Raw genomic sequence first — 23133 nt, forward strand, 5'->3', positions numbered from 1 at the left:
TTTAATAACTAGTTCCCCTCACCTAGCTTAGGTAGATGGAAATGACATACCCACCCAGAAGAGCAATGCGGAGGTTCTGGCGGAAGATGGGGTTGAGGATGAGGCCCTGAAGACCACCAGGGAGCAGCTGGGTGTGCCAGATACGAAGGCCACTCAGCAGCCCTGTACTTTCCTCTTGAGCTCTGAAACAGAAGCAAGGAGGTGAGAACAAAAAGAAGGAGGCCCACAAAGGCTCCTCTTTCTGCCTTTTCTGAACTGGTGATCCTTGGAACACTATTTCACAGACTGAAATCAGTATCTTCTTAAGGCAAATTTCTTACTGCAATACCTACCAGAACCTTGTTGTAGACATCACATCTTTTCAAGGGGGAAAATACAGTATGCAGAGTTTCCCAAACTTATTTAAATACAAACTCTGTGCTATATCCATTAATATTTCCTGAAAGTGTCCCAAGGAACACTTGGACTATCTAGCTGTTGAGAAACGTATATCTGGCTGAGCATGCAGTAGAGACTCACTTGGTGAATTCCTTCTTCACCCACAGTGCTACAGCGGCTTGTGGCAAAGGCTGCTCCAGAAAGAGCATCCGCATCACCCAGTTCTTAGCCAAAGATGGGAGCTCCCTGGAAGAGGGTAGAAATAAAATGTCATTATCAAAAACTGCCTTATGTGAATCTCTGCCCTCAACAGCCTTTTAAACATCTCATCCCACTCCCCACACCTTTACCAGTCTTGCTGCCCCCACTAACTCCATCTGTTTTGGCCTGACACATTTTAGTCTACAAGGCCCCCAGGGCTAAGCTTCAACCCATAACTTATTCCAGTCTGCAGGCCCCATTACATTTCCTCAACATGGTCCCTGCCATGAAGGGGTCCTTACCTAAACACAGCCAAACAGGTGGCAGGGTGCCCATACAATCGATCCAATACACCAGGGCTCAAGCCCCCTAGGAATTCCTGCAGATTCCTGCATTGTAGGTGGACTCGGTTCAGTCCGCCCCTTGAGGGGGTGCTCTCCATCACCTGAGAGATGCAAAGTCAGAAATGCACACACCCTCCTCCCCACCAGTCCATGCCAGTGTCATCCCTCACCTCATCCCAATTCCAGATCCACTGGCCCCCACAATAACCCATCCTTTCTATGATTTCCTTTTCTGTGTCACTCATCTCTCCTTTCTCCCACACCTGACCAACCTCCTCTCCTCTCCTGCCTCCTCACCCCACTTCTGGCCTCAACTCTAGTCTTCTCTCAATTTTCAAATGAATGAATTGTTAATTGTCCCATATTTGCAAAATCATTTTTTATTTCAGTATCTTGTCTCACCTTTACCTAAGCAGTGACAAGGAAACTTGTTTGAGCCCAATCCTCTCTCCCTTCCACCTCTTCTGGTCCCATTAGCTTATGAGCTCCAAATCTGTCGGTCCTTCCCATCTTATTTCTTGGCCCCACAAGGTCTTGCCCCACAGCAATGAACTACCTTTCTCCACCTTGTCTCCCAAATACATGCCCACCTCTCCTCTTTCCCCCGCAAGATTTCACCCCATTCACCCTGATCCATACGTCTGATCTCCTAACTTCTCTCCTACTTTCCTCCTACTCCTCGCCTCTCACTCAACTCTCTTATACCTTCCCCACCCCATCTTTCTTGGTCCCCCCTACCACTCAGTGTCGATTCCCCCGCCCTCGTGCACCCTGAGTCTCAGAGTCGTCGCTTAACCGGAGCTAATGTCTGGCGCTGGCTCTCCGGAATAGGAGAATGGACAACGGAAAATGAGAGAAAAAGATGGGGAGAGGGACAAAGAACTAGACAGGAGTCCAGAGTGTAGGTTTCAGAAGAAAAGGAAAGGAAGGGTAGGAGTGGAAAAGTAGGAAAAAAGAACAGGCACTGCACTCACTCGCCCGCCGCGGGGCATTCTGGGAATTGGAGTCTTTTCTGGGCTCACCCCAGAGTGGGCGGAAGCGCGTCGGACTACAACTCCCAAAAGGCACCACGGGGAAGCCGAGCGGAGGGCGGCTAGCCTTTAATTGAGAAAGCCGGGAGACATCCGAGGCAGCGCCACTTAGTTCCGCGTCGCTTTCCGCTCATGCGGCTAACGGGGAGTCTAACCGACCTCGCCGGAAGGCGGGACCCAGGAAGGAGAAGGGCTGCTAGGGCTTGCTGGCAGAGGCGCGGAGACGGCTCATAAGACGCTTAGTTCAGAGACACACGAAACTGAACTCCTTGAGCTCTTTGCACCACGTCAAATTGAAATACAGCACTCTCTAGAGCGTTTTCCCGAGTTAGAAGCACCACTCAATGCGTCTTACTCGGCTTGTAAGTACTCAATAATTTTTTTAAATGTTTTATTTATTTCTGAGAGAGAGAGAGAGAGAGGCAGCGTGAGCAGGGGAGGGCCAGAGAGAGAGGGAGACACAGAATCTGAAGCAGGCTCCGGGTTCTGAGCTGGCAGTCAGCACAGAGTCGACTCGGGGCTCGAAGGCACGAACCGTGAGATCATGACCTGAGCCGAAGTCGGTCGCTTAACCGACTGAGCCACCCAGCTGCCCCAGTACTCAGTAAATCTTAATTGCCACGTCCACCATGCTTCCACCAACCCGTTTCGTTAGAAGATCGTGATAAATGCAGGGTTGTTTTGTTTTGTTTTAGGAAACCAATTATTGGGTCTGATTTATATGAGGCTGCTGCAGAGAAACAAAAGGGGATGTCTTAAGCCAGAGCTACAAGTACCCCCAAGTTCCCATAAAGCAAGTTTTATTATTCCCACATTACAGACTAGAAGACCAAAGCTCAGTGGGATTAAGAAATTTGCCCACAGGGGCGCCGGGGTGGCTAAGTCGGTTGAGCGTCCAACTGCGGCTCAGGTCATGATTTCCAGGTTTGTGAGTGCCAGCTAGCTACAGGTCTTGCCCTCTTTCTGTCAGGGCGGAGCCTGCTTCGGATCCTCTGCAGCCACACCTCCTCCCTCCCCACCCCGTCCCTGCTCCTCCCTCAGCTCACGCTCTCTCTCAAAAATAAATAAACATTAAAACGAAGAAGAAGAACTTTGCCCACAATCATTTCATCTAGAAAATCCTGAAGCTAGGATTTGAAGTATCTGTGAGGGACTGCGAACCAAAATGGCAAGAACTGTGTAAGACTTGGTTATGCTTTGTAGCTCCCATGCTTGTTTTGTTATTCCATTTCTTTAGCAATTGATGTATAAAGTCCACAAAGAATGACACAAAGCTGACAAAGTTTTTTTATGGCTAACGTTAAGTACAATAAGAGACAAATTAGTCTGGGAAGAAATATTTGACGAAATAGACAATACAAAGAGCTTTTACAAAGCAACAAGAAAAAGAACAGAATAGAAATGCTGTAGAGCGGCGGCTGGGTGACTCAGTCGGTTGAATGTCCGACTTCGACTCAGGTCATGATCTCACGGTTGGTGCCTTCGAGCCCCGCGTCGGGCTCTGTGCTGACAGCTAGCTCAGAGCCTGGAGGCTGTCTTCGGATTCTGTATCTCCCTCTCTCCCTGACCTTCCCCTGCTTGCGCTGTCTCTAACTTTCAAAAATAAATAAAAAACATAACAAAAAGAAATACTGTAGAAAGCCATAACAGGCAATAAACAGAATACAAATTGTTTATAATCAAATGAAAAGGCTCTCTTCACCAATAATTAGGGAAGAGTAAGTTAAACAAAATATCTGATTAGCAAAATATATATAAATATATATATATGACAACCTCAATGTTGTCACTGTGTAAGAACTTACAGTATTCTAAAGTTGACATAGTCACACCTTTTTCAGGACAATTGGCAGTATGTACCAATTATTATTATTTTTTAAATATTTTTATTTATTTCTAGGACAGAGAGAGACAGCGTGAGCAGGGGAGGGTCAGAGAGAGAGGGAGTCACAGACTGAAACAGGCTCCAGGCTCTGAGCTGGCAGTCAGCACAGAGCCCGACGCGGGGCTCGAACCCATGAACCACGAGATCATGACCTAAGCGAAAGTCGGACGCTTAACCGACTAAGCCACCCAGGCGCCCCTGTACCATTTATTTTAATGTGACTGCCATTCAATCTACCAATTCCACCTTTAGAAATGTATCATATGGAAATTCTCCCACATGGATACAGAGATTTACACGCAAAGCTGTTTATTGAAGTGTGTTTGTTACTGTATTATGAAAACAATGGAAACAGCCTGAATGTCCATCATGGGGAGTGGGTTAGATAAAATGTGGGTCATTGCAACAATGTAGAATACTGGGCAACACTTAGAGAGTATGCATAGTGTATGCATAGTGACTGAGCTATGTACAACCTATCATGAGGTGGAGAAAAGCAGATTACAAAATGGCATGTATAGTTCAATGCCATCTTTGTGAGAAGCTTCTGCATATGTGTAAAACTGAAATAGGTCATATGCTTCATTTTGACAGGGCAAGCAAGGGGAAGCTAGGCAGACCAGGTCACAGTTCCCTGCAGTGCAGTGAAAACGCTGTAAGGCTATCCTGTCCAGAACAGGAGCCACTAGCCACCTGTAGCTATTTAAATTTAAATTAACTAAAATAAAATTTTAATTTTTTAATGTTTATTTTAAGAGAGAGAAAGACAGGGTGCGAGCGGGGGAGGGGCAGAGAGAGAGGGAGACACAGAAACCGAAGCAGGCTCCAGGCTCTGAGCTGTCAGCANTGAGCGGGGGAGGGGCAGAGAGCGAGGGAGACACAGAAACCGAAGCAGGCTCCAGGCTCTGAGCTGTCAGCACAGAGCCAGACGTGGGGCTTGAACTCACATACCATGAAATCATGACCTGAACCGAAGTTGGACATTTAATCGACTGAGCCACCCAGGTGCCCCATAACTAGAATAAAATTTTTAAATTCAGTTCCTCAGTCATATTAGCCCCATTTCAAGTACTCAATAAATAGCCACATGTAGCTAGTGGCTACCTGTTGGATGGTGTCGCTAGAGACCATTTATTTCTATGATCACAGATTCTCTTAAAGAGCCCTGCTTGAAGGGATGCAGTGAATAGGGGCTAGTTGTCTGATGTCAAGAACCGAGTACAAGCTGAGTTTCTGGAACTGGCCTTCTGGAAGATAATCAGCCTGGGATCCTAGGAACTTCCTGACATAGGAGACATAGGATTATCCAGTGAGTGATGGAGAGTTTACAACCTCCTCCCCCCAGGCAGCATCCTGGAAAGAAAGAACACAGAGCCAGGGGCCCACTGACTGCTTCTTACCAGTTTTGTAGCTTCCTGGCTGTGCTGCCTTGGGCGAGTTGCTTAAAAGAGAAGTTTTCTTTTCTGTGAAATGGCAATAATTTTAACTATTTCATAGGTTGTATTTAAAAAGATACAACAAATCAAAACCACACTGAGATACCATTTCACACTGGTCAGATTGGCTAAAACAAATCAGGAGACTGTAGATTCTGGCGAGGATGTGGAGAAACAGGAACCCTCTTACACTGTTGGTGGGAATGCAAACGGGTGCAGCCACTTTGGAAAAGTGTGGAGGTTCCTCAAAAAATTAACACTAGAACTCCCCTCTGACCCAGCAATAGGACGTCTAGGAATTTACCCAAGGGATACAGGAGTGCTGAGGCATAGGAGCACATGTACCCCAATGTTTACAGCAGCACTTTCAACAATAGCCAAATCATGGAAATAGCCTAAATGTCCATCAACTGACAAATGGGTAAAGATGTGGTTTATCTATATAATGGAATACTACTTGGCAATGAGAGAATGAAATCTGGCCAATTGCAGCAACGTGGAGGGAACTGGGGGGTATTATGCTAAGTGAAATACGTCAGTCAGCGAAAGACAGATACCATATGTTCTCACTCATATGTGAATCTTGAGAAACTTAACAGAAGACCATAGGGGAGGGGAAGGGGGAAAAAAGTTACAGAGAGGGAGGGAGGCAAACCATAAGAGACTCTTAAATACTGAGAACAAACTGAGGGTTGATGGGGGATAGGGGAGAGGGGAAAGTGGGTGATGAGCATGGAGGAGGGCACTTGTTAGGAGTACTGGGTGCTGTATGGAAACCAATTTAATAAATTATGTTAAAATTAAAATAAAGACATTATTAAAAATATGTAATAAGGATGGTCCTGGCACATAGTAGGTGCTCAGAAAATATCATTATCATTTTCTTTTTTTAAAAAATCACACTTTTAGTAAACGCTACAAAGAAAGTCATGTGCTCTGAGAGCATCGAGAGAGGATTCGATCTGGTTGGTCAAGTCAGGGAAGAGTGCCAAAGGACAAGGAAGACTTAACAAGGCAAAGACAGCAGAGAACTATGTTCCAGGCAGGGGAACAAGATTCTATAAAGGCCATGGCAGGAGGGACTATGACCAGTTACAGGAACTGAAAGGCCAGTGATATATAAAAGACAGGGTGGGGAAGGATGCTGAAGGAAGGAAAAGGGCAAACTTGGTCAAGAACATTTTGTTCTTCATTTTAGGGTCAATAGGAGCCATTAAAGGATTTGAAATAAAGTAGCAGGGATCAGATTTATGCCTGACTGCAGGGCTGAAAACAAATCAGAGAACAGGAATATACCCTGGGAGACTACTGCAGTCATCCTGGCAAGATGGAGGTAGTATGTGCCAGGATGGAGATGGAGATGGAGAAAAATGATAAATTTAAGGGAAATATGGGAAGATCAACAGGGCTTCATGATGGACTGGCCTTGGGAAGTGAGGGTAGAGGAAAAGGGTGTCAAGGATGCTCCCCAGGTTTTCAGCTTGTGCAGCTGAGTGGATGCTGCTGCCATTCACCGAGTCAGGAAACCATGGAGGAGCAGGTTTGAACACACCAAGACAAGTTCAAATGAACGCTAGGTGGTTTCATAGGCTTAGAGCTTTGGGAGTTCTCAGCTCATTGCCATGGCTTCCATTGTTCACCATTCTGGGACGTGGCCTCTAAACTCCTGACCCATCAATGCATGTCTTAAAACATGGGTCACAGTATTTGGACCCTCGTAGGTTTCATCAGGACTCTTACATCTGTGACCTGGATCCCAAAGGGCTATTAATTCAACATAAGATTAAACTATCTTTATTGATATCTTCATTATCCAGTTGGCTCATTTTGTGATATCATCAACCAAAACCCCAGGGTCTTTATTTCACAGGAACTTCCATCAAGATAGATCTGCGTTGTCCAATACTTGCAAGATATTTTTCCCCCCAACCAATTTAAACTCTGTTAAATGTCCTCTCAGTGATTGTGGCTCATCCTTCCAAACCTCTGAGATAATTTATACTCTTGATTCTAGCTCCCAACCAAATAGCTCACACCTATTAGGTCATCTGTACATTTGATCAGCCTAATTCAAAGATTCTCCCCCTAGGACTTCCAGACCCTGGAAAGGGGTCCTAGAATTGCCCCCTCCCCATCACACCTCTACTTTTATTAATCTCTAACTGAAATTTAGCATTTCCTCCAAGTATGAATATGACCAAAACCCTCAGTAGTATTAGCAGGACCTGGGTCTTGTCACTAAGACACCACAGCTATTTTCATATCCCACTACCTTTGTAGAAATACCCCAGTGTCAAGTATCTTTTATGCTTATTACTATTTGGAGATGTTAGGAGTTACTACACCTACTGCTAGATCTTGTTATTAAATATATTTAAAAGAAACATGTAGGTTACTGTGTCATAAATTTTTTAAACATGTTAAACTCTTTCAATTGATCTCTGTAATCATACATATGAGATATACATATTTACGTGTGTAATTTTTTTTAAGTTTATTTATTTTGAGAGAGACAGAGACAGCATGAGTAGAGGAGGGGCAGAGATAAAGGGAGACAGAGAATCCCAAGCAGGCTATGCACTGTCAGTATGGAGCCTGATGCAGGGCTTGAACTCAGGAAACCATGAGGTCATGACATGAGCCAAAACCAAGACTTGGATGCTTAACAGAGACTGAGCCACCTAGGTGCTCCTGTGTAATGAGTTTTAAAATAATTCTCAGGAGGAATCAGTAGACCTCTGTAGACTGCCAAAGGGTTCCACGGATTAAGTTTAAGACCCCTGGCCTAATTCATCCCCCGCCCCCCCCAAGCCTCCTGGAGAGCTCCCTTTGGAGCTGACAAGGTTCATATATTCACGTAGGACCTGAGGTCCCAGAGGCAAGGGCCTGGCTTTTGGAGAAACAGAGCACTGTACTGGGCAAAATACACAGTAGGAAATGGAATGAGGAGAAGGAGAAAAAGGGAGAAGAAAGGAAATGACTTGGGATTGGACACAGGAAGCCCAAGAAACCCACTCACAGCTGTGGAAAACTCAACTTTTATTATTACCTGCCTAGTACAGGATATTAAAATTGCATTGAGCTAGATCCATATATTAGTGTAAAAATCTGTGTCTCTCCCCCCAAAAAATGTACAAACCCCAAGTGATTATAGAAAAACCAGTATGGCAGCTACAACAGAGATGTCCAACCCCAAGGCCACAGGCCCTTGCTCTTTCTTTCCCCCTAATCCCAGTATTTAATCCACAGAAACATACAGGCTTAGAGAAGTTCTAGCTATAACACAGCAGGTGGGAAGTGGGGATAGCTGGGGAGAGGGGACAGGGATCACGATCCCCAGGTCCAGTGTTTCAGAGGATGAAAGAGGGAGAAGCCAAAGCCAAGGATAATTCCAGGAGTTAGAACAGGGAACATGGGACTATCCTCCCTTTCTTGTCCTCCTCATCCCCAGATTATTAGCCAGTGGGGTCCAGTGTGCAACGGAAAGAGAAGAAGGCTGGGGGGGGGGGGCGCACAGCCTTCTCTCCAGGAACCAGTGTTGTCCAGTGGGGCCCAGGTGCTCCAATAGGCCTTATCCAGTGTCTGCCCTATATGTGCCCCCATCTTTCCCCCCAGGGATGACTAGAAGAGGTCAGAGAGGATCCCATCCACAGGGCCAGCTGGGTGGGTGGCAGAGGCTTCCCAGAGGGGAGCAGGAAGGGGAAATGAGAGTGTGTCTGAGGAAGGGAAGGCATCAGCTCCCTGGCAGGCCCAGCCCACCTATGGTCACACTGCCTCTCTCTCAGAGGTGAAGGGTGATGGGGACTGGGAATGGAGCGGGGAGGGGGTGATGTTAAATCCTCTTGTTTATTGCCTCTGGCTTCACCTGAATCCTCCCTGAGGAAGGGGCAGCTGGGTGTGTGAGTCACACTGTGTTGAGTGCATCTTCTGCCAGAAACCGATGTAGCTGGGAGAAGGGTGGTCGCTGCTCAGGCTCCCGGCTCCAGCACCGAAGCATCAGCTCATACAGGCCCAGTGGGCAGGCAGGGGGCCGAGACAGGTACACCTGCGTTATGGTGGGGTGAATGAAAGGCAGGGAACAAATGTTCTTTAGTCCCCAAGATGACAGGTTCTCCATCCCAAACCCACAACCCTGTCTTCCATCCTTCTGTTCTGACCTGCCGGCCCTGGTCCCGGAAGAACTCCCCTGCGTTCTCGATGACTTGCTCATCAGTGAGCTGTCCAAAGGGCTGGGCCCGGCAGAGCATCAGCACCTCCCACAGAGTCACCCCAAAGGCCCACACGTCACTTGCAGTCGTGAACTTCCCCTGGTGCATGGATAAAGCAACAAAGGCAGAGAAAGGCATCAGGACACATAGACCCTCCTCCCCTCCCCACAGGGAGCCCAGTGTCCACTTAGCACTTACCCCAGCCGGACTCCCTTTTGGCTGGCCCCCTCTCCCAACAAGCCTGCTCCTCCCTTCCGGCTCTGCCTTCTTTCTTGGGCTCTAGTCCTCTTTTTCACCTCTTTCCTTCTCTACCCACCCTCCCTCTCCACCCTGCCCCCCATTTTCTGGTCCTGACTCTCTCCCAACTCATGCCTTTCTATCTCTAGCCTCCTGTCTCCCCTTACCTCTCTTGCTCTCTGCCACCTTGACTCCAGCTCTTATACCTACTCTTGGCTCCTGGACCCTTTCCCATCATACCATTCCTCCCCACTTTCTCTGGGCCCTAGAGCCAGAAAGAACCTTGCAGAGCACTGGCCCAAACCCTCACTTTGTTGATGAGGAATCTGCAGTCCAGGGAAGTCAAGTGACTGACCAAGACCACAGAGCAGCCAGTACTCTCCTCCCCTGCTTTCCCCCTGCCCTGTCTTCCCTCACCTTCCCTCCCCTCCCCTCCCCTGCACGCCTCTCTCAGGGCCTCTCACCATAAGGATGCATTCCCAGGCCATCCACCGGATGGGCAGCACTGCTCGGCCCTGCACTCGGTAATAGTCCCCGGCGTAGAGGTTCCGGCTCATGCCAAAGTCAGCGATTTTAATGGTGAAATTTTCCCCAACCAGGCAGTTCCTTGTGGCCAGGTCCCGATGTACAAAGTTGAGAGTGGCCAGATAGCGCATGCCTGAGGCAATCTGAGCTGCCACGTGTAGTAGCATGGGGTAGCTGAGGAAGAGAGCCAATAACAGAAGGTCATTGGGGTAGCCCCAGACTCATCCCCACCTCACAGATTCCCAGGAGAGGAAGGGGAGCCTACTCCATGGGACCAAGTTACATCTATTCCTGGTGCAGAGATGGAATGTCCGTGTAGAGGCCAGGGGTAGATGCCCACTCAACATTTGTTTGGTTCATCTGACCCAAGAAAACTGTGCTTTATTGTCTGGACTCAGGCAGTGAGGGTGAGAGAGGGCAGGGGGAGATGCCTGACAGAGCTCAAGTCCCTTCACCACCCACAAGGCAGTAACTTCAGCCTTTTGCTCCTCAGTCCCCAGATGAACATGACCACATGTTCCTCATCCCAGCCCGCACCCCGCTGAACATCTAGCAGACTACCTATTCCATGCTCCCCTTTTTCCCTCTGGGTTGGAGCAAGGGGAGAGGAGACTGCCTTGGGGAGCTCTCAGGAAAGGGCCAGCCTGCGTTAAATCGGTACCTGATGGTGGGCCCCTGGGCAGCCTCCCCACCCCCAGGGGCCTCCTCAGTGGCCTTGTCCTCTAGCTGGTGGGCACTGAGGAACTGATTAAGGTCACCATTCTCCATGTAATCAGTAATCATGCAGAGGGGGTCGTCCTGCACACACACGCCCAGGAGCCGGATGATATTTGGGTCCTTTAGCCTTGACATGATCTTCACCTCCTTCAGGAAATCATTCCTAGAGAAATAGGTAGGTGGCAGGGACACTAAGGGGCTGATCTGCACCATCTCTCCTGCTCACATAGACCAGCACCCTAACCCCAGCAGACAAGCTAACTCTCTAGTGACACAGACCTGGCCTGAGATCGGCCTTAGGTGGAAACTTCCTTCACCAGACACTCCCCCTCTGCTGGTCTCTAGATCATTCCCCACTCTTCATGGCCTCCTTTCCCTATCTCCAGACATCATCTCTGGTCCTCACCTGGCATTCTTGGTGGCATCTGGTCGTAGGATCTTGACAGCTACCAGCAAAGGGTGTCCCTTGCACACATTAATGGGGAAATCAAGACTGACCAGATCTTGAGGATTCTCTACCTCACACAGGTGCACCTGGGGAAAGAAGCTTATTTGTCAGAAAGTCACATGGTTCACTGAGGTCCAGAGTCAGTTGAAATAACACAGTCACAAATGACAGGTTCCAACCAATGGGGATATATGGGCATGGCATCAGAGCCCCAGACAGTGGAGACACTACTGATAGCTGGGCAGGGATCTTCCTTACCTCCCCAAATTGGCCCTCACCAAGCTTCTCCTTGAAGCGGAGCCGAGACCGAGGGAAATCCACTCTGGGGGGCCCATCCCCAGCAGCCCCTGGGGGCAGCGCAGGCACAGCATAGGTGTTGCCCCCGGTGACGCCCTGCAGGGTAACTATGTCAGCCTCGGCATAATGGGGCACGCTGTTCTGGGGAGGTGGGGGCAGAAGTGGGGCACCAGGCTTCTCAGGCTCCATATAGTCCCCACTGCAGGCTGGAGAGTTGAGGAAAAAGAAGACAGGACAAGACATCAGGAGCAGCCCCTGAGACCCATGGCTCTCCACACTGCAGCCTCCCAGAGGCCCCCTGTCTCCATGTTGGGTGAAAGACTGGGACTACTCCCCATCTTCTTGGTAGTCTACCCACCAACCTCAAATCAGAGAAGACATTAGCATGAGAGTTAGCTGTTCCAGAGTTTAAGGCAATGGAAATGGTTGAACAAAGAATAACATAAAGTCTACTCTCTAGGGATCCCAAGACAGCCCAAGAGACCATGAGGTAACTCTTGGCTGGAAGGGGAATTCCTCCTAATCACCATTGGAAGAAGGACGGTGCCAGTCATCCAGTCACCCACTACTTTCCAAACCCTTGTCCCACTCACTGTCAGCCCCTCCTGTTCACAGCTGTTCTACCGACCCCACACCCCTTGCTTTCAGCCTTGACTCCTCCCTGCCGTGGTTACCCAAACCCTTCCTGACCCAAAACCCCAACCTCAAAGACAAGCAGAGACAGAGGCACACAGAAAGGGGGAGAGGAGAACAGTTTCTCACGGCCAGCACAAGGAATCTACAGACAGAGAAGAGGAAGCAGAGCTGTCCTCTCCTAGCCCTGGGGAAGGGGGAACAATGAGAAGGCAACACCAAGGAGAGGAGGAGCAGACAGGAAGGGCAGGGTGTGAGCCTTCACCTCTGGAACTGCAAAGAGAAAACACATGGGGGGAGAGGCCAAGCACCCAGGGTGAGAGGCCCTCCTCCTTGCAGCTCTAGAGAGAGAGGGGAAACAAAGGAGGAGTTACAAGAGAACCTGGGGTCAGCGTAGCAATCTTCTCTCTGGGTGTGGAGAGCAAAAAAGATGGGGTGGAAGAGGGAAAGGAGGACAGAGCTGAGAACCTTTGAGCTTTCTGCTCCTCTGCTCAAGGGAAAGGCCTTAAGAAGGAGCAAGCACAGCAGAGAGCTAAGGGCATAAGAGCTTCCTCCTTGGGAGCTCAGGAGAGCAGAAGAGGCCACAGCAGGGAGAGGAGGGGGTGCAAGATGTGAGGACTTTTCCCTGCCCCAGTAGTGGTATGGGGAACCTGAAGGAGCCCAGGGGCAGAGGGGCTTACCCTGGGTGTTGGTGGGTTTGGCCCAGGCGGGTGTGGGGGGGCCAGGGCCTCGAGGGGGACGGGCGTAAGTGGCCAGAAGGAGGCGGTAGGCTGGATTGGAGAGCAGCAACGCTGTCGGGAGAAGGAAGGGGGGGGAAAGACACGGGGAAGGGATGAGACTCAAGGCTAGACAGACAGGGAGACTTGAAATAGGGCAAGACCAGGGCGGATGGGAATGGATGTACTGAGAGACAGGGACAAGATTAAAACAAGGATCTGCGGGGTGCTGGATACCTAGATGAATAATGAATGAAGGAATGGATAGATCAATGGACAGATGCATGGATGACAAATGAATGGTTGAATGGACAGATGGATGGACAGATAAATGGATTTATATATATGAGTAGATGGATGAGCGGATGATAGATGAATGGATGGGTGGGAAGATGAACAAATAGATGGATGAATATATATATGAATAGATGAATAGGTAGACGATGGATGAATGGCTGGATGTTGGATAGATGGATAGATGGATGAATGGGTGAATGGATGTATCAACATGGCTACACAGAGGATGGATAGGTGGTTGAATGGATGTGTGAATATTTATGGATAGATGGATGGATGATAGACAAATGGTCAAATGGTGGACAGACAAAAGGATGGACAGATGGATGAATGGATGTATGAATTCAGATAAAAAGATGGATAATGGATGGACAGATGGATGGAATGAATGCAGTGAGTCTAGGAGAAAGGAGGGGGCCAAGAAGACACAAGAAGAGGGAACAACAGAGAAGAGAGATGTGTATGGGACACTGAGACAGGATGAGACCACTAGGGATTATGGGTAATACACGGAAAATTCTTGAGAGAGATTATACAGTAGGGACATGGAGTGATACGGAGTATGGTGACTAAGGGCAGAAATAAGAAAATGAGATGAATCTGGAGAAGATAGGAAAAAGGAACTGGAAGAGAGGAGAAGGGATACAATAAGAAAATACGCAGAGGATGGAGGCTACTAGAACAAAGCAGGTCTTACCAGAGCCGTTGGGGACACTGGGAGCAGAGTGGGGTGGATTCCCACGAGGCCGGGGCTCCTGGTAAGGGGGTGGTTCAAGAGGGCCTGGGCGGTTGTTGATGAGGATGGTGTCCCCAGGGACAGATAGATGAACTGTCAGCTCCTCTTCTAATACCCGGCGCTCAGCCTGGGAATGGGAAGGTTAACTGCGGCTGCTGCTTAATGTATGATTCCAGTTTGTTAAATGCCATGCCCACCTTCTCCCCTTCAGTTCTGACAACAGTCCCTCAGTTGTATCTACTATTAACTCTATTTCACAGGTAAAGAAACAGAGGTTCAAGAGCATATGAGTGAATCCCCTGATGTCCCATTCTGGGATTTCAACCCAAATCTGACCAGATAATTATGGAATCATCCAACCTTCATGCATATCACCACCACTGATTCTTGCCAGGAAGACATGGGCTGAGTATACCAGGCTTCTTCTTCTAGCTCCTCCCTGCCTCTCTAGCTCCACTCTCCACCTTTCCCATCCAGCTTCTGCCCCAAGAGATGGACCAGTGTGGACCATATCAACAGGCTTGGTTTGGGTTGGCCCAAGAGGAATTTGTCTGGCAGGCAGGAAGTGAGGTCAGGGTGATTACTCTCCCAGCCTCTCCCTGAGAGGTGTGCTTAGGCTAGCTGTGTCCCTGAAGCAAAGCCCACTGCCCCTCTCAAGCAGCCCTTTCCCCAGACTCACTCCTCCAGGTTCCAGCAACTGCCCTCCCTCTTCTCATTTTCCAGGCCCATGGATGGTAACAGCTCTGTGGAAATTGCACTACTTCTAATTTCCATACATCTGCCCACTCCTCTGTAACCTGTCTCTTTACTAAGCCCACCTCTAATTATTCTAATTAGACTACATTCTGTGGTCCCCAGAGGACCCAAACTAATCAGGCCTCACCCTGGCCTCACTCTCCACGCCCATACCCTGTCTGTCCTCTCCAGGCTATACTCCCCAACTCCTTCCACCCACACCCACCACCCTCCGTGTAGCTCAGGCTCTGCCCTCACTCTGCCCACCTTGCTGAGGAGTCTGCGCCAGTGCAGCCGCCACAGCATGAGGGCGATGATGAGCAGCAGCAGCAAGATAATGGCCACCAGGCAGCCAATGAGGATGGCAGTCGGGCTCCCCTCAGCCTTGGCCACAGGTTGCTGGCCCCTGGGCTCCAGCTCTGGCAGAGACAGAGAGTCAGAACCAGAGGAGGCTTCCTATCCAAGTTGGAGGAGGGAGCACAGAGGGATAGTAGCCCAAGACCCACTTGTTCAGGAGGAAGCCCCAGGGCTGCTCACCCAAGCTGCTAAAGTTTGTAGGAGGTGGGCCAGGTGGCCACCAGGGAGCTGGTGGGAAGGTGCCCCCCAAAGCTGGGGAGGAGTCATTCACAACATCTGCAAAGAAGGAAGAGAAGAAAGGAGGGAGTCAGATAGGGAAGAGGGACCAAAGGAAAGCTACTTGCATGAGACCTAGGGAATTCTACTTCTAGGAACAGGGCTGATACTCAGTATATGTACCAACCAATCAGAATGGGAGGGACCTGGTTGTTGCGGATGTCAACTTTTTAGATGCTGGATTGTGGGAGGGGCGGGACTCTCAGAGAGAGCCCCAGGTTGGGGAGTTGGGTATCAGGAAGCCTGGAGAGAAGGTTATTTCTTAGCCAGCACAGAGTACTTCAATATATTTATAGCCAGCACTGTCCTACTCGCTCAATATCACTCATGAGTGAAGAACTCATAAAGTAAAAGACAGAGATGGGGGGAAGGGGTAGGGATGTGTTCAAATTATTTGGAGTATCCCTGCTTGGGAAGTCTCATGACTTCCATGATAGATAAACATGGTGCCAGGAGTGGATATTTTGGTGTACTGTGGGTTGGCAATCCCAGAGGCTGAGGATTGGGCATAGACCAGGTGCTTACCAGAGATGAAGGAGATTTCGCTGAAGAGTAACCAAGGCCCAGCAAAGAGGAAGCGGCACTGCAGAAAGCGGCCCACACGGCCGCCCAGAGGCACTGACACAGCCCGGGCTCTGGGGTCCCCCAGGCTGCCCCCCAGGGCGTGGCGCACAGGCTCCCCCTCCCAGGCCATGGCAGGGCCCCGCTTGAAGCGACATTCCACCCCACCAGGCAGGCGGGCTCCCAGGGTGTGCATGTTGTTACAGTGGACCTGGGGGGAAGGGAGAAGGGACACAGGGTCAAAAGCCAGGAGAACCTGGGCGAGCACCCCCAGGGCAACCACCCTAGTCTCAGAACCTTGCTTAAGAGTTTCACGCACTTACCTGCATGGCCTGGAAAGCCCTCAGCCGGTCAAACTCAAACTCCATCTCCACATAGCCGCCTGGGAAGCTGTGGTTGCTCCATCCCACATAATCATAGCCTGGCCAGACCCGCAGCTCCTGGCTCTTCCTAAAGTCATCCAGCCCCACCACACCATCTGCCAGCTGACCCAGACCTCCATACAGCAATCTGGAGAGCAGGGGAGCCAAGGAAGAAGAGAGTGGGAGAGGAGAGTGCCACCCATCCAAGTGCTCTGCAACGCCTACCTCAGCCAGTCTGGGCCAGCCCCTACCTCCTGCCCCAACTTCCTTCCTGTGGTTCTCTCTCTCCCACCCCCAGGACTGTCATGGTACTTTGTAGCTAGAAGCTGCAGGAAAGCACCACTTCTAGGAGGCACCATTCAACCTACAGTGTGTGAATTTACTGTGACAGTTTCCAACAGATGTATATTAGCAAAGGGGTGCCTTTTTCTAATTCACACAAAGTGTCACATGAGCTAGAAGTCGCCTTGCTACCCTTCAATCCTGTTCCTGTGTCCTCAAGGCCCCACCTAACCCTTTCCTCTCCCTACTGCTTCCACCTCAGTCCCCAGACTCCTTAACCCATCCACTGCATCCTTCCTCCACCCCACAGGCTCATGTCCCACAGGGCCTGCCTCATTTACCCGCCAACAGCATGTGTGGTATGTCCATCATAGGTGGAGTCGTTGAGGTGCACTGCCTCAGATAAGTACATCGTCTGCCCCACAGGGGCTGTGTAAGACAGGAGTCCATCTGGGGCAGGGTAGGAGGAGGGATGTTAGAAGCAGGAAGCCTCTTACCACCTCCCCTGTGTCGCTCCCCCTCTTGTGTCCCTCCACAGGCCCACCAGCATGGAGGAAACAAAGTTAGCCAGGCCCCTCCTCACTCAGAGTGACAACAGGGGAAAGAAGATCCTGGATGCTCTTCTCCCCGGGCCTCACTCCCCAGACCCCAGGCCAGGAAACGAATTCTTGGGGGTCTGAATGACTCACCCTTCCAGAGGCAGCCATAGAGCTCTACCCGCAGACAGACGCTCATGACCCGGTCAGCCCGGGGGTAGAAGCGAACCAGCCGAGCCACCATGGGGGGTCCAAGATCCTTCAGTACCACTCCCCCAGGGTCCTCATTACCTAAAATCACCTGTCACCCAAGAAACAGGGTGGATGAGTGGGAAAGGCTATAGGTTGGATATAACTTCCCAGTCACCAGCTGTTCCCTGGCCCGGCACACAGTGGCCGCAGAGATTCATGAAGGGTGTTATTAAACATACAGGGATATGGGGTACAGCCAGGCATTTGTGAAATGAGGGGCTGCAGCAAAGATCTCTGACACATCTCTCAGCCTGACAGTCTGTCCTCTACCTCCAGTGTCAGCCTGGACTCTTTGCCTATCTCCATTTGTCTCTAAGCCACCCATCCAGCTGTGCATGGATTCTATCCAGTCCCTCACAGCTCTACACCCCTGCTTTGGCTTCCCCCCTCTCTCTTTACTCCATTCTCTCTGTTCACTCAGCAGGCACTGGTTGAGTACCTACTCTGTGCCAGCTATGCACGTTCTCAGTGGTAAACATCCATCCATCCCCTCTCCCCTTGCGGTATTGGGATTCCAGTAGGAAAAACAGCCATGAAGAACATGAGGCAGGGTGTGGGACTGGAGCAGGGAGAGGTGGGCTCGCTGCAGAGGTGATATTTAGAGGAGAACTAAGTGGAAGGAGAACCTGGAGATATGGGGGAGAAGCTTTCCAGGCACAGAGAACAGCATGCAAAATGTCCTGAGGCTGTGGGACGAATGCTTGCCTGTTCCAGGGACAGCAAGAAAAGCAGTGGGCCCAGGTAGAGCAAGAATAGGAAAGAGAAGTAAGGGATAGAGCCAGGGCAGGCTAAGCTTCTGCACCCAGGAAGGAGCTCAGCTTTTGTTCTGGCAGAGCGGAAAGCCAGTGGAGGGCTATGAGCCAAGTGCGCATCATCTGATTTCCATTTTCTCAGGTAGAATGTCTATAGCTTTTAGGTGGAAATATGATTTCAGGTTGTAAACAGACAGGAGCAGGCAGAACAGTTTGGAGACCAGTGTGTTCATCTAAGCTGGGGACAGCGTGAGCAGGGCCGAGGGTATAAGTGGAGGTGGTGAGAAGTGGCTGGATTCAGGAATTATGGAGGTAGAACAGACTGGCCTTGCTGGTGCTTTGGAACTAGTAGGTGAGAGACCAGAGGAGTGAGCAGTATCATCTTAGCTTATGGCCTGAGCAACTGGCCTGAACTGGGGGAGGAGCAAGTTTGGAGTGGGAATGGGATTCAAGTTCAGCTAGGGAAATTTATGGTAGGTTTGAGAACCCATTAGATATCCAAGTGGAAAGGCGTAGAAGGTGGTCAGGTTTGCAACACTAGATGGAGCTCAAGGGAGAGGCTTGGGCTAGAGAAGGTATAAAGTGGGAGAGTCGTCAGCAGACAGGTGGCATTTAAAGTATAGCTGGGGGAGAGAGGAGAGCCAACCGTCCCTGGGGCCTGCCTCTACCAGCCTCACCTCCTGACCCCAGCGGTCCCTCCAGTCCATCCAGCGGTGGCCATCTCGGGAATAACGCAGCCGGTAGCTGGGGGAGAACTCTTTGCCCAGGCCTCCAGCGTGCCGCCCCTGGGTGCCCACCAAAGCTACCAGGTGCAGCCTCCGCAGATCCACCTGCAGGTACTCCTCCTCCTTTGGAAAGACAGGCCCTGCAGGACACCATGCCCCATCCCCGTCGCTGCTCTCCAGCCTGGAGGGGGCAAGAGGTCACAAGGAACATCTGGTCTGTCTCTGTCTCTCATATTTACAGCTCCCCCAGGATTGGGGGTGGGAAAGTTCATTGGCATTTGCCCTCTCAGAAGCCTCTTGGCTTGGGCAGAGGAGTTGGAAGGGCAAGTAGAGGCCCCAGGAGCTCCCTCTGGAGCAGTCCCAGGGGTGCTTGGGTACCTGCTGTGGCGAGCAGCAGTGGAATCTGACCAGGAGCTGGAGGCAGAGATGTCCCCATCTGGGATGGTCCTGTCCTGCATGCCCAGAGCATAGCGGCACTTGGCTAGGTGAACACAGGCACAAGGAAGGTCAGGGTCCCTGAACTCTGTCTCCCAAAGCCCCATCCTCAGGGACCCAGCAACCAGTCTCCTCACCAGGGTCAAAATGTCCTTTCATGTCAGCATCTCCAGTTGCCCCCAAGAGCAGCGACAGCAGCAGTAGAGATGAGAGGGCCCCTGGCCCCATAGCTCCTGACTCCTCAGGCCTAAGGGGGTGGAGGCAGCATCTCTGCAGGGGACAAAACAAGAGGTAGGGTGAGTTAAAGGGCAATCAAGGAGACTGAGTCACAGCCAAAATACAGAATGGGCTGCTTTGGGAATAATAGGAGTAAAGTGACAAAGCAGTCATTGTTTAAGAGCACTAGCTATATTTTTAGAATGCTTCCCATGTACCAAACACTGGCCTAAAGTCTGATCTCCTCCCCACCTAGAAGACCAGAATTCTGAAAGAAGTGGAGGACCCCAGTGTTTTCCAATCTCACTGTCCTCTGTAGCCCCTCTAAGTCCAGTGTAATTTCTGGACCAGCAGATTAGGAGACAGGCAGAATCTCATCCCTACCCTAGATCTGCTGAATCAGAATCTGCATTTTGGAGAAAGAGGAATCCTCTTACACTGTTGGTGGGAAGGCACACTGGTGGAATTTAGGAAACAAAACAGATGAACATATGGGAAGGGGGAAAAAAAGGGAGGGAAGCAAACCATAAGAGACTTTAAAGATAGACAACAAACTGAGGGTTGATGGAGGCATGTGGGGGTTGGGGGATGGGCTGGATAGGTGATGGGCATTAAGGGAGAGCATTCTTTTTTTTTTTTCNTCTTAATGATGAGCACCAGGTGTTACATGTAAGTGATGAATCACTAAATTTTACTCCTGAAACCAATATTTCACTATGTGTTAACTAACTAGAATTTAAATAAAAATTTGGAGAAAAGAAGAAGAATCTGCATTTTAACATAATTTCCCAGTGATCTGTGCCCATTGAAGTTTGAGAATCCCTGCTTTTCTTCACCAGGGCCCAGGTAGCATACACAACCTAAAGCCATTCCCACTGGCATCTCCTTGTGAATCCAGGTATTTACCCTCCCCAGCCCCAGCAGCAGGAAAAACTGTTCTGATCTTTCCTCTTCCTGGAGGACTGCACTGAGTTCTCCAGGCCCTGGAATCCCAAGAGACCCCCAGTGCCACATCTGCCATCAGATCCAAAGCATCCCATTCCAGCTCTCCCTGCTCTATCTTCCCTTCCTAAGACCCAAACATCCTGTCCCCCCCAGGTCCCACTTTCTGAGGGTGGCTGCTTCTGAAGGAAAAGCCTAGAGCTGAGGAAAAGCCTGCGTTGCCTTGGAGATGAAGGCGGGTCTAAAGACAGGGAGGCCAGGTCACCCCAGGAGGTAGGAAGAGTGGGGGGACACTCCCCCATCCCTTTGTCCTCCTCCAGCTGCTCCCATAATGCTCTAGGGCAGGAATGTAAGAGGCAGCTGAGACCCTACAGCTCTGAAGCAGCAGCTGAGGGGGCTGACTGAATTGCGGGGGGCACCCAGGCATCAAAGAAGAGCTAGAGCCAGAGGCATCACACCTGGTCCCTTGGAGGTCCAGGAGCCACGTGCAGGGAAGCAGGCTACAGGGTCCCAGGCGGCTGGCCTGGAATTCCTGGGTGCCGCTCTCCACCCCCACCTCTCTTGGGAACAGCGGGGCCCTTGTTCCCGTGGGTAACCTTCATGCCTATCCCAGATGAGTCATCAGAGCCAGACGGAGCTAGAGGAGCCCCGGGCAAAGATACAAAGACACAAAGACAGGCAGAGGATAGGAGGCAGGGGGAGACAGGCCGAGAAACACAAAGCAAGAGGTAAATAGAGCAGGCTCAGAAGCACAGGGCACAGAGCCAAGCAGAGAAACACACAGATGTCTGGGGCAATCCAATCCCTCCAACACTCCAATCACCCCATTTCTCTCCACTGGGTCAGACTCATGAAGAACAGACCTAGAAGACTTAACCTAACTGCACCCCACCCCACCCCATTTCAACCAGTTACAAAGCCGGGACCTGGACTGCGGCAGGTCCTTCCCTCTCTTCTCTCACCCTCCACCCTCCACCACAGACAACACCCACACAGCTCTGTATACCCAGCCATCCACACACAGAGACTTCACACATGCCAACTTCCAGAGCTTACTGACAGAGCCCCGTGAACTCTGGGGCTAGATGTAGCATACACACCCTTACACACACACACCCCTCTGTGACAGACAACTCTCCACACACTTTCAGAGACACTCACATGTGACATCCACATAAATCTGTTACACACATGGACTCCCAGCAGGGGCAAACACAGATGCTCATACACACATCAACTCCATTCATACACTGGCCTTCCTGAAAGTCCAATCCCATCACTTAGATAATAGTCATGTTCAGGGGCACCTCGGTGGCTCAGTCAAACATCCAACTCTAGATTTTGGCTCAGGTCATTATCTCGCAGTTCATGAGTTCAAGCCCCACATCAGGCTCTGTGGTGACAGTGCAGAGCCTGCTTGGGATTCTCTCTCTCTGCCCCCTCCTGCTCCCTGTCTCTCTCTCCCTCTCTCTCTCTCTCTCAAAATAAATAAATAAAACTTCAAAAATATTTTGCAAAAAAAAAAAATAGCCATCCTCAGACACCTGTGAGCATGAAATGACAGACACCACATAGGCCTACCATTAGAGGACAATGTGTGAGACACACACACTCAGGCTCTCAGGCACAGGATCCCAAGAGCACTGGGGACTCACCCCTTAATACACACCATGACCAAGCCAGAGGAAAGTCAAGGTGGTGGGGAGCAGAAGGAAATGGCAGTAAGAAGGAGTCACTGCTCCATTTTCCCATACTCTCAGCTTTCACCTGGGTCCACTGTAGCACTGAACTCCAGATGCCTGCAGCAATAGGGATTCTCAGCACCAGACACTGGCTGGGGCTAGTAGTGGTGCTGGAAAGGAAAGTCCAGCCAGCAGGGGACCTGTGCGAGGAAGACAGGGTGAAGCTGGCCAGGAGGGGGTGCGAGAGGGTGCAGAAGGGAGTGGGGGATGGGACACTGAGGATGGTGCTCACTGGGCAGTGACACAGTCTCACGACAGAACCAACTGACCATCCTGAGGCTGTCACTGGCAGGTTAGGTTGTCAGAGCCTCTCTCTGCTGGGCGGGGGTCAGGCTGCCCAACTGGGAACTGACTGAGTGGAGGCGTAGCGATTAGCAGATGCCCACAGGGACTGGCCTAGTGGGAGGGCAGGCCCACTTCTCCAGAGAGCCGAGGAGATGATTCAGTGAGGCCACACACGAGCACCTGTCTTCCTGGGGGTCAGTTCCTTCACATTGAGCAAAAGGGGTCCTTCCTCAATGCTGGTACGCACTTTCGCGGAGGTCTGGAGGTTCCCCCCATTTTCAGAGAGTAAGCCAGAGGGCTGGGGAGGCAGGTAGCGTCACCAGGCAGAGCTGGACAACCAAGAACAGTCCGGGAGCGTCGCGCCTCTGCCGCCAGGCCGTCACCCGGCCGCCGCGCCTCTCCCGGAGCCCCAGGCCTCCGCCTCCGCCCCTCCGCCCCGCAGGGGTCCTCCGGCCGCTCCCCCTACCTCTCATCGCTCTTCCTAGCAGACCCCTGCGTTCGACCCCGGAGCGGGGCCTCCTCGGCGGCTGGGCGAGGGGCGGGGGAGGCGCAGGGAGCCAGGAGCCGGGAGCGGGAGGCGCCGGCT

General features: G+C 50.8%; 2 protein-coding genes across 9 annotated transcripts in view; both read right to left on the reverse strand.

The window, feature by feature from the left end:
* GTF2H4 (general transcription factor IIH subunit 4) overlaps positions 1-1907 on the reverse strand; it is a 5886-nt gene extending 3979 nt beyond the window's left edge. The window contains exons 1-4 of one of the 5 annotated variants that reach the window (XM_077754948.1): positions 1898-1907; positions 882-1024; positions 520-624; positions 51-182 (exon numbers count right to left, since the gene is read on the reverse strand). In XM_077754948.1, the coding sequence (XP_077611074.1) occupies positions 51-182; positions 520-624; positions 882-1021 (377 nt within the window). In that variant the 5' untranslated portion in view covers positions 1022-1024; positions 1898-1907. The other 4 variants (XM_077754946.1, XM_077754945.1, XM_077754944.1 and 1 more) reach the window with 4 other exon arrangements.
* A 6390-nt stretch (positions 1908-8297) lies between these two features.
* DDR1 (discoidin domain receptor tyrosine kinase 1) overlaps positions 8298-23133 on the reverse strand; it is a 16271-nt gene continuing 1435 nt past the window's right edge. For 2 of the 4 annotated variants that reach the window (XM_077754951.1, XM_077754949.1), the window contains exons 2-18: positions 19500-19632; positions 19306-19408; positions 18880-19108; positions 17352-17499; positions 17004-17112; positions 16342-16528; positions 15983-16229; positions 15362-15457; positions 15092-15243; positions 14051-14216; positions 13021-13131; positions 11669-11913; positions 11369-11496; positions 10907-11125; positions 10185-10419; positions 9433-9582; positions 8298-9320 (exon numbers count right to left, since the gene is read on the reverse strand). In XM_077754951.1, coding sequence (XP_077611077.1) covers positions 9180-9320; positions 9433-9582; positions 10185-10419; positions 10907-11125; positions 11369-11496; positions 11669-11913; positions 13021-13131; positions 14051-14216; positions 15092-15243; positions 15362-15457; positions 15983-16229; positions 16342-16528; positions 17004-17112; positions 17352-17499; positions 18880-19108; positions 19306-19408; positions 19500-19590 — 2757 coding nt within the window. In that variant the 5' untranslated portion in view covers positions 19591-19632 and the 3' untranslated portion in view covers positions 8298-9179. Of the gene's footprint in view, positions 9321-9432; positions 9583-10184; positions 10420-10906; positions 11126-11368; positions 11497-11668; positions 11914-13020; positions 13132-14050; positions 14217-15091; positions 15244-15361; positions 15458-15982; positions 16230-16341; positions 16529-17003; positions 17113-17351; positions 17500-18879; positions 19109-19305; positions 19409-19499; positions 19633-23013; positions 23128-23133 lie in introns of those variants that run through there. The other 2 variants (XM_077754950.1, XM_077754952.1) reach the window with 2 other exon arrangements.

This window comes from Crocuta crocuta, unplaced genomic scaffold (assembly GCF_008692635.1).
Source record: "Crocuta crocuta isolate KB4526 unplaced genomic scaffold, BGI_CrCroc_1.0 scaffold242, whole genome shotgun sequence".
Classification (NCBI taxonomy): Eukaryota; Metazoa; Chordata; class Mammalia; order Carnivora; family Hyaenidae; genus Crocuta; species Crocuta crocuta.